At 39.6% G+C, this 22,514-nt stretch overlaps 1 protein-coding gene across 2 annotated transcripts in view; it reads right to left on the bottom strand.

The window, feature by feature from the left end:
* Positions 1–22,514, bottom strand: part of LOC139328600 (receptor-type tyrosine-protein phosphatase gamma-like) — a 551,152-nt gene that overhangs the window by 97,944 nt on the left and 430,694 nt on the right. For both annotated transcript variants that reach the window (XR_011602038.1, XM_070958423.1), the window contains exon 6: positions 14,575–14,641. Coding sequence is in view for 1 of the 2 variants with exons in the window: in XM_070958423.1 (XP_070814524.1) it covers positions 14,575–14,641 (67 nt within the window). In the remaining variant the exon portion in view is untranslated. The remainder of the gene's footprint in view (positions 1–14,574; positions 14,642–22,514) is intronic.

The raw sequence follows: 22,514 nt of genomic DNA, 5'->3' as shown, positions 1-22,514 counted from the left end.
ATGTTAGCGTTGCCATTGTGAGTATATTAGCATGCGGACATTAGTATTTAGCTCAAAGCACCACTTTGCCAAGTACAGCCTCAAAGAGCCACTAGCATGGCTAGACTCAGACTCTGAATCTTGTTGTGAACTGTGACCACAATCTTTCCCTAATCTTTACCAAGTATTTACCAATACAAGCTACAGTTTGCACTGAATGTTACAAAATGTTTTCACTGAATATGTTGAATATGCAACCCTCTGAGACCATTGTTCTATCTGGGGATGGGTTTGAACTCTCTCAGGTCTGACAGTCATCAATTTCTTGTGCTGGAAAAATCAATTCCTTTCACTGCATGTTTCTTCTTCCCAATATAAGTTTCTCTTGATTGACTTATGGTAGAGAAAGATTGTTCAGAATAATGATGTGCTGTTGGTTATCTTCATTATAAAGAAAGAAGAGAATGTGGCCTGCATGCTAAGAAAGCATTCATTGTGTTCACAATGTCAAGCAGAAAAGTGCAAAAGTACAAAACAGTGAAAAAACTTAAGGAACGCATTCTGTTGATAAAAATGTGATAACACCAACTAAATTTCTGAACTCCTGAACAGTACTGCTTTGTGGAGAGAGTGGGTCTTGGAAAAGTCATACAGGGGCAGGGTTTTGTTGTTGTTGTTTTTTTTTTTTGTTTTTTTTAAGCTGAGATATTTCAGTTCTAAATCCTGGAGTGTTCTAGGGCAGTTTCAAGAATAAAATAGTCAGGGACCCATTTATCTGCAATGCAGTTAGATTGTTTTATTTGCACATGAAATGTGGTGGAGTTTTATGCCTTGATGAGAAGTGATAAGTGGCTTTTTACTGCAAAAACACTGAGTTAGTGACTTCCTATCCAGTCTTATCAACAGATGGTAAATGTTGGGATTTATTGTGTGGATTTATTAGGATTTTATGGTGTGTTTTCATCGTGTTCCTCTTGTAAAACCTTAGAAAGAAATGTTTGATTTAATGTGAGTGCTTTATGGTCATGAACAATACTTCTGTCAGCATTAGTATTTCAGCCATGGCATTAGTTTTGCAGAATGAGTTGTTTTGTGGGATTTTCCTGTTTGACCTTCTTACATAATAACAAAACAAGTAAATGAGCACATGTTGCCCCTAAATATACTGAGTTACAAAGACAAATTTGAGTCACTGCATTTGTTGCTTTTCTCTCTTTGGTGTATGTCTTTTATTTGTTAGTAGGCATCAGGAGTACTAAGGCATAGTTTGACATTGTGAAATATGCTTGATCATGCTTGATTTTTGCAGAGGGCTAAATTTCAATCTCAGGTTCTTGTATTATGGATGGAGCCGGAGCTGGGAGGCAATAAATTTAGCTTAGCACAACAGTGGAAGCAGGACTTCTTGAAGTTCTATCACAGCTTGATAAGCTGTTGTTTGATAAAAAATTATTACAAATGTACTTCCTTCTAAAGCAGAAATGGTCATTTTCATCATTCAATTTCTGTCTGTGTGTGGATTAAACCACTGATATATAACTTGTTAATTAGTGAGTCTTTTAAAGGAATTCTGATTCTGATTCTGATTCTGAACAAACTAAACTGGACTCATAACACCACTGCACTTTATAAAAAAGGACAGAGCAGACTCTACCTGCTCAGGAGGCTGAGGTCTTTTGGGGTGCAGGGGGCACTCCTGAAGACCTTCTATGACTCTGTTGTGGCCTCTGCCTTGTTCTATGGTGTAGTCTGCTGGGGGAGCAGCATCACAGCAGCTGACAGGAAGAGGCTGGACAAACTCATCAGGAAGGCCAGCTCTGTCCTGGGATGTCCTCTGGAACAGGTGGAGGAGGTGGGGGAGAGGAGGATGACAGCCAAGCTGTCCTCCATGACAGACAATGACTCCCACCCCCTCCAACACACACTCACTGCACTGAGGAGCTCCATCAGTGACAGGATGCTACATCCAAAGTGTGTGAAGGAGTGGTATCGCAGGTCATTCCTTCCTGCAGCCGTCAGACTGTACAACGGAAACTGCTCCAAGTAATCTGTGCAATAATCTGTGCAATACAGTACTACCGGTACATAACAGTGTGTAAATACCATTTACAATTTTTTTTAGGATGACATTTTATTTTTATTCCACCCTTTTGTATGTACTTGTGTTTAACTTGCATGCACTTGTTGTACTTTTCTATCCACTTTACTGGTGCTGCTGTGAATTGGAATTTCCCCTTGCAGGACGAATAAAGGAATATTGAATTGAATTGAATTGAATTGAATTGAATTGAATTGAATTGAATTGAATTGAATTGAATTGAATTGAATTGAAGTGAATTGAAGTGAACTGAATTCTGATTTAGAGGGTGCAGGCTAGCACATTTAGCCAATCACAGCAACAGAGAAATGGACACAAAACAGAAATAAATAGAATAAAGTAAAAAATTAAGGCCCTATGAGTTCTGCGTGGCAGAAAACACAGATGGAATCATGTAATTTCATAGTAACAACAGAATTAACTGTAACGTGTGAAAATTGCCAAAATGTGTATGCAATGTATTAAAATCAAATCATGATTAAAATCTCATCACTTCAACAAACTCTCAGAGGTGCAACCATCTTCAGCCAATGTAAAGCTTGAGTTCACTGAAGATTTTGTGGCTGTATGCTGGGGGTACTACGTCCATTTCTGGTCAAGCACTGTAAACAAGGAGGAGCGTTGTCACGCTCACTTACCCAGTGTGTTTAAGCTGCATATGGAGGCTGTCCTGCAAATAAAAAAATAGCGGTGTTGTCTTAGTGGTGTTGTCAACTTTACTGAAACTTTTTACATTTTAAATACTTTGTCATTGAATTTTATTCATCCACCATTTGATGAGACACTCTGTCTGGTGTCAAAATGTGGTTATATTGTAAAATATGGAGTTCAGAGAAATTTTTACCGAAAACATGGATTTTGGGAAAAATAAAACAGAATTTTAATCTTAATTTTTAATTTTTAAATGGATTTCAAGTGGCACTAAATAATTCTCAGGTAAGTATCGAATCTTTGATGCCCCTCAGCATGGATGTGTGAAATTCAAAATAAACTTTTTTTTTTCTAAACCAATGTCAGTCTGAATAATGAATTGAAACAAAATGGCATTTTTTTACCCACAGTTACATGAACATGCAAAGAACAACACGCCATGTTGACTTATTTTAGAGGATTATGATCAAAGAAGTCAGTGTTTTGAGTAGGTCCAGCACAGAACAGTACATAGAAGGTGAGACTTTTTCCTTCTCTTGTTTCGGTCCCTTATATAGCTGTATATTAACACACCCTTCTGTGTTAATACTGTCATTCCCTCTGTTAATCTGCTCAAGCGTCTGTGCTCACACTGCTCTCATGTGACAGTGCTGAAATGAAGCCATTCCTCCTCACTGCTACAAATAACAAGTCCATTAATTCACCATGTAACTCACTGCACAAAGTCTCCACTGACTCTGCGACCCTGATTGGCAATTAATTTTTAAAGGTTGTACATGCTTTACTGTGGTTTCCCCTGGTTTGAGGTTCCACGTCAATCCTGTGGCATTTCAAGAGGAATTCGAATAAGAGAAATTCTGTGTTCATTTCCCTCTTTCTCTCTCTGTCTGTACTACTGTAACGGTATGTCTGCCACTCCTTTGCTGATGGGGGTTTAATCCCAGAGTGTTTCTTTCACATCAAATTAATGCTGCAACGATTAGTCGACGTTGTCAACAAAAATCGATAATAGAAATAGACAATGAATTCCATTGTCGACTATTGTCGCCAGACGCGTTTTTCCAACAGAGTGAGGCATCTCACTTGATTTTAATCTCTGCCGAGAGTCGCTCATGCGCAATAGCGTCTCTGTCTCTGAGCGGTAACATACGGAAATGGCGGTGTCAACAGGTATGCGTACCAAAACTTCTAAAGTTTGGGAGCATTTTAGCCTGGATACGGCAAATAAAAAGACTACTTGCAAGGTTTGCAAAGCAGACCTTGCATATCATGGCAGTACCTCGGTGATGCACGAACATTTAAAGAGAAAGCACGTCGGTGTCGGTGAGTCTGACTCGCCTCGGTAAGATTCAAATAACATTCAAGCCAATACGGTTTTTATCCGCTCCCAGAAGAGAACAAGTCTCACACGAGACCATGTTGATATGCTGACTTTTCTTAGTATGAATAAACTGAACGACATAGCCTAAGCCTCATGTTGATTTTAAACCTGGTCTGTCCACCATGACAGGTTTGTGTCCAGGTTATATCACACAGTCCATGTTTACAACTTGAATATGGACAACTCTGAATGCTTATTTTCAGCCATGTATCAACAAACGTCAGTTGTTAAAACCGTTAGATTTCAGACTGTTGAGAAAGAATTGTAAAGTTCTTTTGCAACAGACTGTGCAGTTGACCACTGAATGTACTTCACGAAATGCACATAATATTTGTTTTATTTACTGTTCTACTGTTGCTAATGAGCCTGTTCTTGGTTTACAGGAAAAAAAATGTTTACTTGATTTTAATTTATTATTTATTATTTATTTGCCTGTCCCTAAAAACAGACAAAAAAAGACAGAGGTTTATTTATTTATGGATTTATGTCTCTACTGACTGAGCACTGTGCCTAATTGGTTTTAGACAGGACATTTTTATTTAATTTTTGTACGAATCCGCAGTATGTTCAATAAAAGATGTATTTTTCATTGTACCCATCTTTCTTGTGTTTATTATCATTTGCCACATATTTAAATCAACTTCATGCTAAATTTAAGAAAAAATTAATAATTATCCGATTAGTCGACTAATCATTTCAATAGTCGGTGACTAGTCGACTATTAAAATAGTCGTTAGTTGCAGCCCTACATCAAATCTGATATGGCTCCACTGCAGAGTGTCCGTATGTTAAGCTTCTTTTTCATCTTCTCAAAAGGATTTCCAGAAATTTGGGGCAGATTGCAACAATTCGTCCGACCTCATGTTTTTTTTTTGTTTGTTTGTTTCTTTCGGTGTAGTTTTGAGGATTCTATTCACATTTAGTCACATGATATCATGAGTTTCAGAGTTTCATCAAGATTTTTAAAAACCATTGTTTTGGGCAATCTTTTAAATTGCACTGAATTTTAAAAATGCCTCATCTCCAGCTATGTCAGTGTGAGGGCAACTCTTGAAAGGCCTGTTGTTTTGGAAGACCTTGGGTGAGATAAGAATACTCACTGTGTTCCTATGAATGAATCTCATGTGGTTAGATCCCAGAACATTTGTTCACCAACCGATGTTTGAACTGTTTAATGAATGGTGAGAAACCTGAGGTCCACAGTATTAAAAAAAAAATGTTCTGTGCATTTTATGCATTTTTTAGGTCTGTATATCTGACTAACTGATACATTTCAAACGGAACTGTGAAGAGATTTAATGCATTGCAATGACTCACTTTGAGGTTAATGTAGTCCAATGTTGGATGGAGTCACAGTGATTCACAGTCATAATCACCTGTCAAATCTAGATGGTTCCATTCTAGGTGAAATCACTGTGATTGATGATCTCGTTCACCTTAGTTACCTGGCACCCTTAAATACAGGTTGCATCCCTTCATTTGTACACACTGATGAATTCTGGATGGCTGAAAACGTTTTGTTAACTGTCTGGCAGGTGACTGAGACCAGTGGTGTAGTCTAGTTTTTTCTAGTGGGTATACTCTGATTTTTCCCTTCCCAGCCTTGTACACCCACGTCCTGGAGCAATGCCTGTCCCGCAGAACCCCTCCCAGAGCAGCAGCTGCTCCAAAATGGCCCCCACACATGAACCACCACGCTCATTAATGCATTAAGTATGCATCCACACATAACTGAGATCATGAGAGACTGGTTATGTATTATCTAAATGTAAATGTATTGTAAGCAACACAAGATGTATAACAGTCATTAACAGCTGGACTTTAATTAACCATTGAGCAGCCAGTGAGACAAGACAAGACCATAAGTTTCAAATAAAGAAAAATGAATGAATAAATAAATAACAATATACTTACACAAATAAAATTTTAGCAATCAAGTGCAAAAAATGGTGCAAACCACACAAATAAACTTACTGAACAGGGCCAAAACCAATTAACTGTTTACAATCTTTAGCCATGGCTAAGAAAATGCATGAAAATGACAAAAGGAGGCAAAAATCCTACTCTTTCAATAGCTTGAACTATGTGACAACTATAGCTAACATATCAGTTAATCATTTAATGGTGTACATGGTGTCTTCATTAATGGACCTTTGAGATGACAATGAATTAATTTAATCTTTATTAACAATTTCATGAATTAACTATATTAACATTTGAATATAGCATCAACTTTGTACATTTAAATTGTTAATTGTTATTTCACTGACAAGCGTTGGACAGAGTTCTCCTCTCATTCCCGCCATACAACTTCTTCTTCTTCTTCTTTGGCTTTTAAAACCGACATACAACTTCACTACTTCCTTAGTGGTTACGTCAAGCTTGACGGTCCAAAAGTGCCCGCTTCGTAAAACAGAGAAGGCGATTTTATGAACGGGAACGAGAAAGTTATCTCACAAAACCATGCTCATATGTATCTTTGCGCATTTTTTAGTGGTTATACGGAAAATCGGGACCTTTTCTAGTGGGTATACGGCGTATACCTGCGTATCACGTAGACTACACCACTGGGCAGTCTACATGTCGAAGTATCCTTGGGCAAGATGCCGATCCCCAAATTCCTCCTGATGCTTCGTGATCAGTGTGTGAGTGTGTGTGAATGTGCAGTTGGCCGCCGTACAAATGTGTATGTGAATGGATGAATGCAGACTTGTGTTGTTAAAAAAAAGTGCTTTGAGTGGCTAAATACAGTCCATTCACCATTTACTGATGCGTCCTGCAGTACAGTTCTACATTACCACAGCAAGGTGACACATTTAAAGATAATAGTAAAGGAAAACTAGTGTGATGGGATCAATCTTAATGTTTGACAGGAAAATGCCAAAATTTGGTGTGTTGCTTTTCTGAGGAGTACAGAATGTACAATATTTTGCACAATATTTGTCAAAAGCTGAACCATCATTGTTGAATCAAACGTAATTCATGCTGGATTGATTGACACTGTGTCATTTTAATATCATGCATTCATGCATTTCTTTGTAATTTTTGTGATCTGATTGACAAATTGTCCTTATCCTTGTACTTCTGTACATCTTCTCCTTCACCTTCCATCTTCATTTCATGACGGAATGTGAAATCCTGAGTCATCATATATCAAACACTTTGCATCATTTACATTATCAGTCATTGGTGTCTTAATTCTCACTCAGACTATCCCTTTTCCGTGATAGATGACCATGCTGGTCATCTATAGAAAAACCTCAGCAGAGAGTCATGTGATGCGGGAATAGGAATGGCTGCCTGAAACTCTGGCTTCGGGTGACTAGCATAAAATATCCTTCTTTAAATAATTTTCAGGTTAGTCAGTCAGTCGCGTGTCTCTTCGCTGTAATACTTTAAAAAAGTGAAGAATGGCCGATTCACAGAAGAACACAACAGCTAAAGTGCAGCACATAACGGTTATGAGGTCAACATCCCAGGTGCTAACAAACATTATGGCCCAAGAAGAAGGCGCACACGCTGCTCCCTCACCTGAGATAGCCAATACAATGCTAATTGAAATGCTTGTAGAGATTAGAAAATCAACAGCCTCAAAAGAAGAAAACCTTACTGCAGTCCTGACACAAATGATGGAGGTGGAGAGGAGAGTGGGGATGTTGGAGAATGCTAATTAGGAAGCTCAAGTACAGTTAAAGAAGAATCCTCCCACTACAGAATCCAAGGTGGCAGCGCTGGAGGAGCGGCTAACCCAGGCAGAGGACAGAACGAGGCGGAACAACCTGCGTTTTGTAGGAATACCCGAGGGGAAGGAGAAAAGTAATGCTATAGCCGCTCTCAATGACTTGCTAGCAGACTCCCTTGACATTAATCCTGAGATGGACCGGGCGCATTGAATCCGGGCTGGCCCAAGAACTACAAACGAGAGACCCAGGACCATCGTTGAGAGACTCCTCTGATTCCGTGACCAGGAACGCAGGGAAGAGAAGCAAGTCATCTGGGAGGGTAAACAAGTGTTGATCTTCCCAGACTATTCCAGAGAAACGCAGGACAGACATGAAGGTTTCAAAGACTGCAAGAGGGCTCTCTATGAGCGCAAGATGAAATTTGCCATGCTTTACCTGGCAGTGAGGATCAACACAGATTTTGATTGACACACATTTTGATAGAATATGTAACAATTTCTTGTGGAATGGGAAACGCCCCCAAATGCGCTTGGAAAAGCTTCAACTTCCAGTGGATCGGGGGGTCTAGGACTGCCTAAGTTGCTGTTCTATCATTATGCCTTTAGTACCAGACATTTATCTCAGTGGGCTTTACCCCCAGAAAGGGCTCCCCCATGGTATGAGATGGAGATGGTGATAGGCTCTCCTGTCCCTCTGTTTAATTGCTTATCTACCAAATTGTTCCCTCAGTATTGATCCCATCCCATCATATCCCATTTGCGGGATAAGTGGAGGATAATATGTCAAATATTTAAGCTAAATCCTTGTCTTAATTCAGAGTCAAGCATATGGTTGAATCCTAAATTACTAATAGGCAAAGCACCTTTCCTATGGAACTGGAACGTGTGGATAAAGGCATTCTTACACTTGGGCATCTATATGAAAAAAACACTTTAAAGGCTAGTCCTAGATTTTGACCTGATCTAAGTTCTGGCAATATTTACAACTACAACACCTACTAGCACAGGTCTTTGGCTTACCCAGAAATATCCCATAAAATTCCAACATTCTTGCTGGCATCTTTATGGTGTATGGAACAGGCCAGGCCAGGAGGCTTCATTATATTATTCAAAGATCTTTGGTCAGGCCAAAACAGTATCTATTGCTCTAAAGGGTGCCTGGGAGAGGGACGTGGGCCTTTCACTGAGTGCAGAGGAGTGGGAAGGGATCTGTGGAAAATCTCAAGGGATATTAGAATTAGGCTTATCCAATTCAAAATTCTCAATCGATTTTACTGGACACCTTCTTGACTTTACAGATTAGGCCTTAAGGACTCACGCAGTGCTGGAGGTGTCAGGCCCCAGATTCAGAGGGTACCTTAATTCATGTCCTGTGGGAGTGCCCGGTGGTCCAAGACTTTTGGAAGCGGGTCCAGAAATGTATTACAAAAATTTCTGGGAACAATTTTGATTTGAAACCAAGGCTGTATGTATTGGGTGACCCGTTACAAGTGGCCCATTGTAGGGCATCTGATTTGATTTTGACTTGCATTACAGAGGGTAGACAGGTTTTAATGAGGAGGTGGAAAACACCAGGGAGCCCGTCTTTCAGGGACTGGTTTACTAAAATTGGTAAAGTCACCTCTTACGAACAATTGTCTTATAGGAGGACTGATACAGTAGGTGGGACAAATACATTGACAAATGGGGAAAATATATTGGTGATCTGAGTTTGGGTAATGGGGAGTGACCCATGCTTGTGGTGGTAGCACAATAGACATACTGTAGTCGCACTTTTTTTCATAGTTCGGCTGGTTCTGCGACTTAAAGTCAGGTCCTACTTATATATCAAAATATATAGAATTTAACATGTTTTTAAATGTTAATTCATATTGACTGACATGAACCAAGGAGTAAACATTACCGTCTACAGCTGCGAGAGGGCGCTCTATATGCTGCTCCTGTACCACTGAAAAAATTAACTGAATGCTGAATGCCAAGTCTGACGACAGCCTGGCAGAGAAGGAGACGGTGCTTCATCTTCCTCCGAAGCTGGCGGAGTTGTTCAGAAGCGACACTGAGGATGAACAATTCAATGGATTCAGTGATGTGGAATGAGATCGGGCGCTTGGTGAACTTGCTTACTGGTAACTTGCTTGTTGGACTCGCTGGCTTGTTATGTTAATTAAGCCTATTCAGCCTCCCAGGTATATTCTTTTTGCTATTGTGTAGCAGAACACCTGTTAATGTGTTGGACACCTATTCAGCCTGTTGTTCTGTGAGCTATTGTGTAGTTAAATAACTTGCCTTTCCAGATTAAATGTCTGTTCTTAAATTTTGTTAAATTTTAAATTTCTAAATAAATGCAATTTATAGTCCAGTGCGACTTATATATGTTTTTTTCCTCTTTATGACACATTTTTGACTGATGTGACGTATACTCCAGAGCGACTTATAGTCCGGAAAATACAGCGTTTTTTTTTTTGTTGTTGTTGTTTCTTAAACTTATTTGTTTCACTCATTATTTTCTTCTTATTATTATTGTTTTAATATTATTGTTTTATTCACTTTGTCTTTTGTACAAGGCTTGTTGATGTTTGTTAATCATGTTTTGTCTATACTGTGTTAAAAATCTGAAAACTTCAATAAAATCTAAAAAGTTAAAGAATTAAGAAAATTAGAAAAGAAAAAACTTTCACAGCAATGTTCATGGCAATGCAGAGGAAAGCTGAGGGAATGTCCAAAATGCAGAAGGCTCTCTTATTAACACTGATGTCAACAGCTAATTTCAGTACGGTATAGTAAGTAAAGATACAAAAAGAAATACACAAGGAAAATTAAGTTAGTTTATCCAGTAAGGACACATGATATTCATGTATAAAGACGAGAAGGTCACACTATCCTGTCTCCAAGGTATCCAGCTGACCATTTGCATTCAGATTTCACTACTGCCTACATCACTTTCACTACATAGACTTTATGGTCGTTTGCACTGATATTTAGTGCTGTCTGATCACCCAAGACACACAATAAAGGCAGTGTAAACAGGGTCTCAGTCAGTGGTGTAGTCTACGTGATACGCAGGTATACGCCGTATACCCACTAGAAAAGGTCCCGATTTTCCGTATAACCACTAAAAAATGCGCAAAGATACGTATGAGCAAGGTTTTGTGAGATAACTTTCTCGTTCCCGTTCATAAAATCGCCTTCTCTGTTTTACGAAGCGGGCACTTTTGGACCGTCAAGCTTGACGTAACCACTAAGGAAGTAGTGAAGTTGTATGTCGGTTTTAAAAGCCAAAGAAGAAGAAGAAGAAGTTGTATGGTGGGAATGAAAGGAGAACTCTGTCCAACGCTTGTCAGTGAAGAGGGAATGTGGAGGAAAAAAAATGAAGAGAAACCAAAGCCAATACTGTTAATACTGTCCCGTCGGGGGACACTACAGCCGCAGGTCATGCTAGCCGTTCGGAAAGGGAGCCTGAGTGTGAAGAGGCCACAGCGGCTTTATCTGCTGGCAGGGAAGGGGAGCCTGACGCTATCGGCGTACCTGGTAAGTGGAATTTGCGTATGTTCTAATAATAGGAACTGCTATTGTAACAGCAGGTGATTGACACATTGAATTATATCTACAACTAGCTAACTGGTGGTTTGGTTGAAATTAAGGAGGTGCGGCTGCTGCTCTGTGTGTGCCTGTGTCTGTGTGTGCGTGCGCACATGTGTGTATGTGTGTGCGTGTGTATGTGTGTGCGTTGTAGATGAGAACTCAACCTGGCCAGCCTTGTGGAGTGAAAGTCAGGCGAGAGAGTTTAAAAACAGGTATCCTTGGTTAGAGTGGAGAAACGGAAAGTTAGGTAAATATTAGACAACATTTAAATCTGGTATAAACAATTGAAATGTACAAAGTTGATGCTATATTCAAATGTTAATATAGTTAATTCATGAAATTGTTAATAAAGATTAAATGAATTCATTGTCATCACAAAGGTCCATTAATGAAGACACCATGTACACCATTAAATGATTAACTGATATGTTAGCTATAGTTGTCACATAGTTCAAGCTATTGAAAGAGTAGGATTTTTGCCTCCTTTTGTCATTTTCATGCATTTTCTTAGCCATGGCTAAAGATTGTAAACAGTTAATTGGTTTTGGCCCTGTTCAGTAAGTTTATTTGTGTGGTTTGCACCATTTTTTGCACTTGATTGCTAAAATTTTATTTGTGTAAGTATATTGTTATTTATTTATTCATTCATTTTTCTTTATTTGAAACTTATGGTCTTGTCTTGTCTCACTGGCTGCTCAATGGTTAATTAAAGTCCAGCTGTTAATGACTGTTATACATCTTGTGTTGCTTACAATACATTTACATTTAGATAATACATAACCAGTCTCTCATGATCTCAGTTATGTGTGGATGCATACTTTATGCATTAATGAGCGTGGTGGTTCATGTGTGGGGGCCATTTTGGAGCAGCTGCTGCTCTGGGAGGGGTTCTGCGGGACAGACATTGCTCCAGGACGTGGGTGTACAAGGCTGGGAGGGGAAAAATCAGAGTATACCCACTAGAAAAAACTTGACTACACCACTGAGACTGCCGAGGCCAAGGATCAAACCACCAGTAGTGGTTATAGAATAGCAGAGCACAGAGTTGATGATGGCTGTGGTCAGAAATGAAACACACCTGACACTTTCAACCAGAAAAGGCAGTATAAAAACATTACCTGCTGTTAGGTTACTCTTTAACCAAGTAGTTAGTTTTAGTTACCTAAACTTAACGTAACGGTTAGCACAGAGGTGGCAAAATCAGAATATCATTTTTTTTCTTCATGCATTAATACATTGAGAATGCTATTGTTTTTGACCACAATACGATGCATGTTTTATCCAACATAACCAGTAAAGCTGACTGCTTTGATATTGAAATCTATAGTATGTTGATAATGAGAATATACTGTGTTCATTATATATTGTATTATATGCTGCTGACCAGGAGTTGCTTAAATGCATAATGTCATGTGTTCAATGTTCTAGTGTCCCACATATCAAACATGGTACTGAAGAGTGATACACCTTAACACCAGTATATAGTGTTAGGAATTTTATCTGCTCTTCACCTGTGAGTATTCCAGATGTGTGCTTTAACTTTTTCACTCTAATGATGATCTCTGAAATAGTGATGTCTCCAGATAATATACAGCATTCACTATAATCAACATTAAAATGAAAAGTATGAGAGCATGAGAGATCTACCATTGTGCTTCTCCTCCTGCTTGCAACCGCCTCTCATCTTCCCCATCCCACCACATCATTATCAGTCTTTGCATCTGCCTCCAAAGCCCCGGCAAACCCTGTGTAGACAATGGGCTTTTCTCTTCACTGCCAAAGCCTTTCATGAGTCTGCTATGTAAATCAGACTCAGCCTTTTTACTGGGCTGATTTCACAGGGATGGCGCTGAGCCGCTTGCTGGCTAGCTAGTCAGAGGGCATTTGTTCCACCGAGGTTTCATGTAAAATGCAACAAGGCATGAGGTACAAAGACAGAGGAGTCAGACCTGTGGTGCGTGTCCGCCAGACAATCCCGGCAACAAGAGAAGAGAGTGCTGTGAAAAATTTAACCACCCGTTGCTCCATAGAGGAGCACTGGTGGAGATAGAGCAAATTAGCCAACCACCTTCCCAGTGGGAAAGATGGGAGCGTGGCCTTGATTGAACTTGAGTGGTCTTTGTGTTAGATGAATTATGGAGGCAGAGTAGTTTTTCCAAGACAGCTGAGCAGGAGATAAAGTGCAAGTATCATGTGGTGGGGTTTTATCAAAGTTTTATTTGTGTATAGTGAAGCACTCAAAATTCACTCTGAAGCAGTTCTGCTGTTGCAAGGAGAGCGGGTCCCTTTGGGGGGGACAAGACAGAACATTGCTTTAGGATAAATGTTTTGATCATGACAGGAATGTACTTCGGTGCAGTGTGCAGGAGACAACTGTTTTTGACTGAGGGCATACAGTGCTAACAAAAAACAATGTAAAATCTTATAATTTGTTATGTGAGAAAATAAATCCCAGAAGTCTTAATTTATTGTGTGAGTATACTGTATGTGAGGCACTAAATGTTGCAGAGGGCTAAGACGTTTTGATGAGGAGTACAATCAAAGCTAGTAGCCTGCAGTAAAAGCTGGATAAAATATTACTCATCATATGTTTATCTCACATACACTTGAGTTTTCTTCGCATGTTTTCTGTATAATGCAGAATACAACACAACAAATCCATGATATGGACTCAACTAGTGACCTTGTGAATTCCAAATTAACACCAGTCACTTTGCTCTCTATATGCATCACATACTGCGCAGACTCACTTCCTCCAAAACCAAGCCCATGTTGTGTACATCCGAGAAACGTTGATGGGAGAAAGAAATCTGTCTCTTATTGACTGTCGTTTCTGATGAACAGAAAGTTTTGGAAGATGGAGCCCCTCATTAAAAGCCACACTGGGGCTAGACCAGTTTTAACTTTGAGAATGATTTCATTTATAATGCAACTGTGGTCTTATTTTTGTAGTTTTGTTCTTCATTTCTATGAGTGATGATAACACTGTACTGACATATACTTAGACACTTAACTGATTGGCAAATTTTAGTTCAGGTCAGGTCATACATACAATAAATGTCTGAGCTGGAGAACCACAACGAGGAGCTAAGAGAAGCTAAATGCTTAGGTGCCAACACATTCTGAGTGTATACAGAAATCAAAACAAAGCTAAAATCCTGAGTCAGTAGCTACCATTCCCTACATAATCGGGCCACTTACCATGATGGACCACACCCTTCAGGCCATGGATTATGGGGTTGACAGCAGGATTGTCCTTCCCTCCAACCTGAGGAAGACAAAAAGATATAATGATCGTCAGAAAACATTTCATAGCGAATCATCGCCCAATTTAAATGTTTGAAAAATATTCTAATTATTTGTATTTATTTAATCCTTATGTTTGTGGGCGCACACACTGCTTATATGATCTGTAAATTAGATACATTTTTGTTGTCTACTTAATAACAGTCCCCAGATATTGCTTATCCATCCAACCACAAATTACATTTGTGTGTTTTCTTCTCAAAATATCAAATGGTGAACTTTATTAATTTTTTGTAACTCTGCATTTCTTACTATTCCCAATTGTGTATTGTACCCTCTGCTGCCGCAGTGACTCAATTCCCTGCAGGCATGAAGTGTCCACTATGCTAAGTTAGCATATTACACACATCTATGTGCAAGTATCTGCAAATATATCCATTTAACCGGAATAGGGATGAGCATTTGTGGTCAGAAAGGTTTGTTTGACTGACCCATGCTTATCTATAACAGTAGTACAGTACCCTACGCGACACTATGCGTTTTAATTCACCTAAGAAAAATGACAAAAAAAGATGGATGCCAAATCAGGAGAAAAGGCTGAAAATGTAAAGTGACAGAGGTGGAGGTGGGAAAAAGTCAAAAAGCACAGAGGCGATGCTGAGAAAACAAGTGTAATGTAATTAGGAGGAATAAACAGCAGTAATCAACAAGCTGTCAAAGGCCCTCTCCATCTGAACCCACAGTCTCAGTTGTGTCTAATTAAAGACAACTCATTGTCTCTAATTAGAGCATCATTGTTATCATGGAGGGCTGCACGATGGCACAGCAGGTAGTGCGCGTGCCTCACAGCAAGAAAGTTGCTGGTTCGATTCCCGGGTCGGGCCTTTCTGTGTGAAGTTTGCATGTTCTTTCCGTGCATGCGTGGGTTCTCTCTGGGCACCAAAAACATGCTCATTAGGTTGATTGGTGACTCTAAATTGTCCTTAGGTGTGAATGGTTGTTTGTCTTGTGTGTTGCCCTGCGATCGACTGACGACCAGCCCAGGGTGTACCCCGCCTCTCGCCCGTTGACAGCTGGGATAGGCTCCAGCCCCCCCGCAACCCTGAAAGGGATAGGCGGTATAGAAAATGAATGGATGGATGGCTATCATGGAGGCTGGAAATCAATAAAACTAAAGCAAAGCGAAACAATACATAAATAACAAAATGCATAACCTTGCAAAAATGATTGATAGTGCATATCCTAAAATGCTGAGAAAAACAACTTGTTTTGTTACATGGGTATGAGGACACGTTCTGATTCAAGTCAGTGTTTGTTCTGTAACGAGAATTCTTTCAGACTGCAAAAGGTGGATTCATAGACAGTCTGATTTTTTTTTAACAATATTTTGTTCAAATGCAAGTGAGAAACAACCCCTTGAGCCTTTAGAAAAGCATCTGTATGTTTGAATGGCAGTCTGTCAAAATGGCTGAAAAACATTAGTAAAATAGACAGTTAACAGAGACAGAACACAGTATTGCAGTCAGATTGCTTTTTCATGTTAAACACTAAAAATGCATAGGAAGTCCATGTCAGTGCCTCATGCAAAAGTGTGATTTGTATCTACAGGTACATCAGTTTTGAAGTTTATAATTGGTTGCCAATGTCACATCCTATTGACAGGTGATATTAAAATGTGGTCTGTATCCAGATTACCCAGAAAATTAGGGGAAATTTTAGGAACTTTGTGAAATGCTGTCTAAGAAAAATTTTTATTTGTAAATTTGTTGAATGTAATACATAAAGGTTGTTCTTCCTTTATTTAAAAAAATATTCATTCATGTCCCACCCATGTCGCTTTCATTTTTCATGTAGTTCTGTAGAAAAACACATCTTTAAGCACTTTCATGGCACAGAACAGAAGTATAAGATTAGATTACATTAGATTAGATTTGAGGTGTGTCTCTTTCCAACTTCCTCCTTGTTTGCTCTCTAAATTTGAACAAATGAATTTATAATATCTTGATGTTGTGTAGCCTGTGGGTGTCAGCACACTGTGTAGATTGTGTTTACATGAGGGATGTCAACAGTTCACCCCCAAGAATATTTTTGACCCCCGTCATTCTGTTAATTTGTATATCCACACACACACAAACAGAGCTTCTTTACTGATAAAATTCTAATTAACAGAGACAAAATTCATCACCTCTTGCTCTTAACTGGTACTGATTTATCTTCAAACACAGCAACCTTAGAAACAGCTGTTAACATGCATTTTTCCTTATCCTGACAAGATATCAAGCGGCATATCACATAAGGTGATATGTTAATACCCTGTGAGAGACTGGAAAATAATTCTCCCTCTGTTAGACTCCATGTGATCACCCACTTTTTGGACAACATGGGTTTGTACAGCTGATGAAGAAAACAAGCACTGAATGAACAAAAAGGAAGTAGAAAAAGTTTATTTGTGGCAATATTAGAGACACCCCCCCCCCCCCCACACACACACACACACACGCACACATTGTGTAATCATTTCAAATAGAAGAAGAGGATTATAACTGGAAGTGCAATAAAGAGCTTGTTTTCGGGAACAGACGACAGAAAGTGGGTGAGGAAAAAGTGTGTGTGTGTGTGTGTGTGTGTGTGTGTGTGTGTAAAGGAAAGGAGATTAAGAGAAATAAAGGTGGCTAGGGAGACACAGAGAAAATGACAGAGAGACAGTTTGGAGGAGAGAAAGAAAGGAGGACAGAGGGAATTAGCGTTTCATTATTAATGTTTGTCTCTGAAAGCCCACAGGCTCGTCCCCTGAGATCCTCAGCCACCGGGCCTCACATCATAATGTCCTACTCTCTCTCTATCTACCCCTTTCTCCTTCTTCAAATGCGGCATCTCTCGTTCTTTCTCTTCATTCTTTCTCACAGCTCCATCACCCCCTCTCTCTCCAGGGACAGGCCACTGCAGTGACAAATTAGAAAAAAAGAAAGAAACTAGGTACGATGTGACATGTCCTCATATTTCTCTCCTCCACCACTATTCTCTCGCTCTCATCCCACATCCCTTCTTCGCACTATCATCCATTCAAGATCCCTTTCTCTTGTGTTCCTTCAACTCCTGTGTCTTACAGAGATTCTTCTCCTTCACTTGCCTTTGGCAGCACTAACTGCTGATGATTGTGTAATGGATGTAACAGTTGGACTTCTTTTAAAGACAAGACACATTTGAGTGCAGACTTATTAATTACTTCAGTGACCAATTTGTCAGTGGGCATCATCAGACGGGTCAGACTAGACACTCTGGCATTATTTTGCTGTTCTTTACCAAGTTTTTTAGTTTTCAAAAGAGGATCTGACCTTCATGCCATCCTTAGATCTAGGCAAAAGGATAACAAGCTTGTGATCATTGTTAGAGTATGACTAAAGTATATCAAGCTTGTGGTCATTTTTATATACGTACAGACTTAAGAATCCTGGGTGTCATGGTCAGTCTTGGATCAAGGCAAAAGGAGATCAAACACTCATCAGTTCAAGTTTTTCAATTTAAACAAAGGGAATCTGGGCCTTTTATATCATTCAATAGTGGGTCTAGATCTATCCTGGACCTTCCTGTACCTAGCAACAGCAAGGTACAGCTGGCTGACCTTTCGTCATTCTTACCACTAGACTAAAAGGTAGTGGTGTTTCTTGCCATTCTAGACCAAGGTAATGGTCATCCCTGGCCATTGCTAGATCCAGATTGAGAAGATTCAAGGCATGCATAACGTGTGTCATCATGCTTCCAGCCAATGAATCACATCATTAAACAGCATGTGTTTTCACATGAGCAACATTCTGCTGTGACTCTGATAAGCTATTTGATGACTCAATCATTGTGTGACAGAATTGTTATTTTCAAATTTCAGTGTTTTAAAGACAAAAAGTATGTGAAGCTTGACTTGAAATGTTGCTAGTCCTTGTGAAACAGATCCAACAATACTAACTTTTTTAATTCAACACCTGGGCAAAAAAAGATGTGGATGTGTTTTACATAATGTTTATTGCAATCACATACTCACTATTTAACCCAGTTGTTACTGTTTTAACTACAGTCCTTTTCTTTTGAAAATATTTGTATGTCTCTTTCTTCTGATTTTAAAGCATAGTGTGGACATCATTACAAGGCACTCAAGACGCATATGCTATAATTCTGTTAGAGTGCCCTTGATGTTCTACATAGAAAAATTCTAGTTGTTTTGGTGAGAGAGAGGAGACAAACGACAATGGCAGTCGAATCTTCAGTCTGAGCCATGGCGTGTAATAAGTAGGGCAGCCGTCATGTAGGGAAGGAATGGCAGAGACAAAGCACAAGGTACATTGTCTTATATCACCCCATCACAGTGAAGAACAAATTCTTAATTGATTGAAACAACAGCAATCTTTTAAAATTCCTGGCAAACTGCTGAAAAACCAGCCGGCAGCAAATTACTTGTAACGAATTCTGTTTTGCTGCATAACTGCTGAGGCTAATGTCTCCTCAAGTGGTGTGCACTGTGAATTGGAAGCAGCACAGTGGCGGTTTAGCAGTGTCGGCATATACTGCCTAATTATCATCATTTGGGGCAAAATGAAGTGGTATGAGGTCCCCTATGTCTTCAAACCAAACCTTTCATCACGCTGTTCTTACTCCTGCTGCGCATCTCCATTTTGACACTGCTGCTCCATTTAATGTGAAGAACAGCCCCCAAGTATGGAAGCAATTCAGATGATTCTTAAGGTTGTCTGGGAGTGAATATGTTCAGGACTCAACTTTCTGAGAATGTCTCAGTTCTTCTGTTAATTTTTTTCTTGCTTTCATTTAGAGTACAGAAAACCAACAAGCAAACCAAATTAAATGACAAAATACATAGTTTATCAACCCATCCTGAACATTAAAGAAGCATCTTCTGATTTGATGGCCTTATCAAAAAACACAGTAATTTGGGTTAAAATAATTACTTTGTTAAGGTTATGGGTGCTCCGTTGTCATGACTACAATAAAAAAAACCACCCTGTTTAAGTTCGAAATCGATTATTATCATGTTTAAAAAAAAAAATGATGGCAGTTGGTTTGAAGTCTCCCCTGTTAAAATCTGATGGTGTGCTGACCCATCCATCCACCTTGACCTCCTCCCTACAGGGACTTTGTAGCTCTATAATAATGTCACCTGACTTCTTCCTTTGCTCATGTCACAATTTCTATTTTTATGGTCACTAGAGGGCTTTGCAGTGTCATGACCCAGCTCCTGAGCCATGACAAAACAATGGAGACATGCGGTTTAACAAAAAGAATGAACTTTTATTAAATAAGCAACACCCATAACAACTAAAGCCAACTAAACGAAATGTGGCGCGGAGGGCCTGGATAGGGAGAGTGCCCAGGAGGGTGCACTGGGAGGTTTTTAAAGGGGACCACAGGAGACTGGCCAGGTGCTCCTGATTCCTGTAAGCAGACGCCCCACCCACCAAGACCTGCAAGGCCAACACAAGAGCAGAACAGAGGAACCCACACAACAGGCCCTGCTCAGGCAGGATATATTCTTCCTTCCTACTTCTTGTCCTTTGTCTAAAAAGGCTCTTTTGACAGGAAGTACAGTGTGTATGACACAATGTGGAGTTGTAAGGTCCACTGTGTAGGATTTATGGGATATGGGCAGAATGAGGCCTTTATATATACATGGACAAACCAAAACACGGACTCTAAAGAGAGTTTTAAAAGTGTGTGGCTAGTATAGGGGAGGGTGAGGCAATGGCTATTCAGTGGGTTGCAATGTGTAGCCTCATCATGAGATGTCATTAGATCCTACACACTGGACTTTAAAATCCATGAAAGCTCTTCCTTCATTTTCTTCATTCTGTATCTTACTTTTTCTCCCTCCTCTGCCAAATAAGATACAGATTCGACAAAATAATATCAAAGAGACACAGTGGGATTCTTATATTAACTTGAGGAACAAGAAGTAGAGTCGATGATCCATGTCATTTGCATCCCAGCTGGGCCTCTTTTTTGCATGTTGCCATATCCAGAATATGTGGCAAACAGTGAGGCATGCAGTGCTGTAAATAGGCAAATAAAAGGGCAATGATAGCTTTACAACTGTCATCTATTTCAGTAATCAGAGGCTGCAGCGCAATGCAATGTTATGCTGGTTCATAAAGGCATGATTACCAAGCTCAGTCAAGCCAATTTGCCTTGTAACACAAGTGTGATCATAGAGGACACAGAAGCAACAATGTAGTTGTTGCACAAACTATAAATGGGTTCCCACTGTTTTCGAAAAATCCAATTCCTGGACTTTTCCAGGACATTTTCAGTGAAGATCTAGCTTGTATGACAGACCATATTATTTGGAAGGCCCTCTGTGTTCTATGCTTGGCAAGTGTTATAAATATAAATATTTCATCATTGTTATCAATTCATAACCTGTATCCTTTTTTTCTTATGAATTATATTAACTATCATTGCCTGAACACCAAAAACTGAATAACCAGTAAAACAAACGGTAGTCTACAACTTTGCCTTCTGATAAATCTTGACTAGACTTTATCTAAATGTATGCAGAGATGCTCACAGCATTTCACTTTCAACCAGATATCTGATTCTGACAACCTAACTGTAGTCACTTAATGTAATAACTAGTAGGTTCGATCCTTGTTGCTCTGATATTTTAAAACAAGTTGTTGCTTAGTGGCGATTTTTGGATTCACTGTGTGTACCCAGGGGTAAGGGTGGTGCGACAGCCCAGGGCAGCATGCTGGAAAATTTCCTTTATTTTCAAATACCAATGCTGACAGGTATGGTCCACACACAAACTCACACATACACACAAACACACACACACTCACACACAGACATACACTGCCTCAGAAAGTTAAAATGTACAGTAGATTTTTTTTATTAATACGACAAAAACTATTGAAGTGATGAAACCACAACATAGAAATACACACTTTATCAACACAGTGACACAGGCTAAAAATCTGTTTCAACAAAGCAAAAACTACTGAGTGATGAAAATGCATCAGTGCAAACAGTGTTTTTTTCTTTTGTATGTCAAAGCAAAATACTGTTGGATGTGCCTCCTATATACAAACACTCACTCACACAGACAGTGTAATAATGTAATGTAAGTTTATTATTCCTCAAATGTAAATATTAGTCATTGCTAGCTGTAACCACATTAATTTTCAATGTGTTTATAGATTAATATTGCTTTCTTCCCAACTTGTTTTAAACAGTTGAACAATGTTCAATGTATGCGATTTTGAGCATTAATATAGTCACAAACAACTATGGCGTCCTGACCAGAGAATGAACTCACACTATGGGCTCTATTTTCGACTCCGCCACCGGTGCAGCCCAGGCGCGGCGCAAAGTCAGGTCCGCTAACCCGATGGGGCGTGGCAGCCCATACTTTGGTATTTTCGTGCGCTGCGCCGCCGGCGCATCTCCTCCTCCTTCTCATCTCAGTCCCACCCAGCAGCGCAACTCAGAAAGAGGGAGAGGAGAAGGCGTGGAGTGAGTTTGACACAGCCGAGTCAAATCTTCACCAATCACAGCAGCTCCTTGCCTCACCTTTAAGAACACCGCTGGCCAGGCGCATGGCAAGTTTCCAGGAGACTGACGTCACTCATGTCTCCTGACATCCGTTTGTATTACTTTGCACACCCGTTTGTATATACTGTTTATTTTTTCTTAGTGTGTGTGTGTGTGTGTATATATCTTAAAATTAAAAGGAGCACTGCAACAAAAACAATTTCCCCTCAGGGATAAATAAAGAATTTCTAAATCTGATTCTGATGTCTAAATCTGAGGTCCTTAGATGGTAAATCCTCGGCCTCCTCCTCCTCCTCCTCCTCTTCATCCTCCTCAAAGCAATGATGTACTCCATCTTTGTA

This window comes from Chaetodon trifascialis, chromosome 3 (genome assembly GCF_039877785.1).
Source record: "Chaetodon trifascialis isolate fChaTrf1 chromosome 3, fChaTrf1.hap1, whole genome shotgun sequence".
Taxonomy (NCBI): domain Eukaryota; kingdom Metazoa; phylum Chordata; class Actinopteri; order Chaetodontiformes; family Chaetodontidae; genus Chaetodon; species Chaetodon trifascialis.
This window is presented reverse-complemented; position numbering and strand designations above follow the sequence as displayed.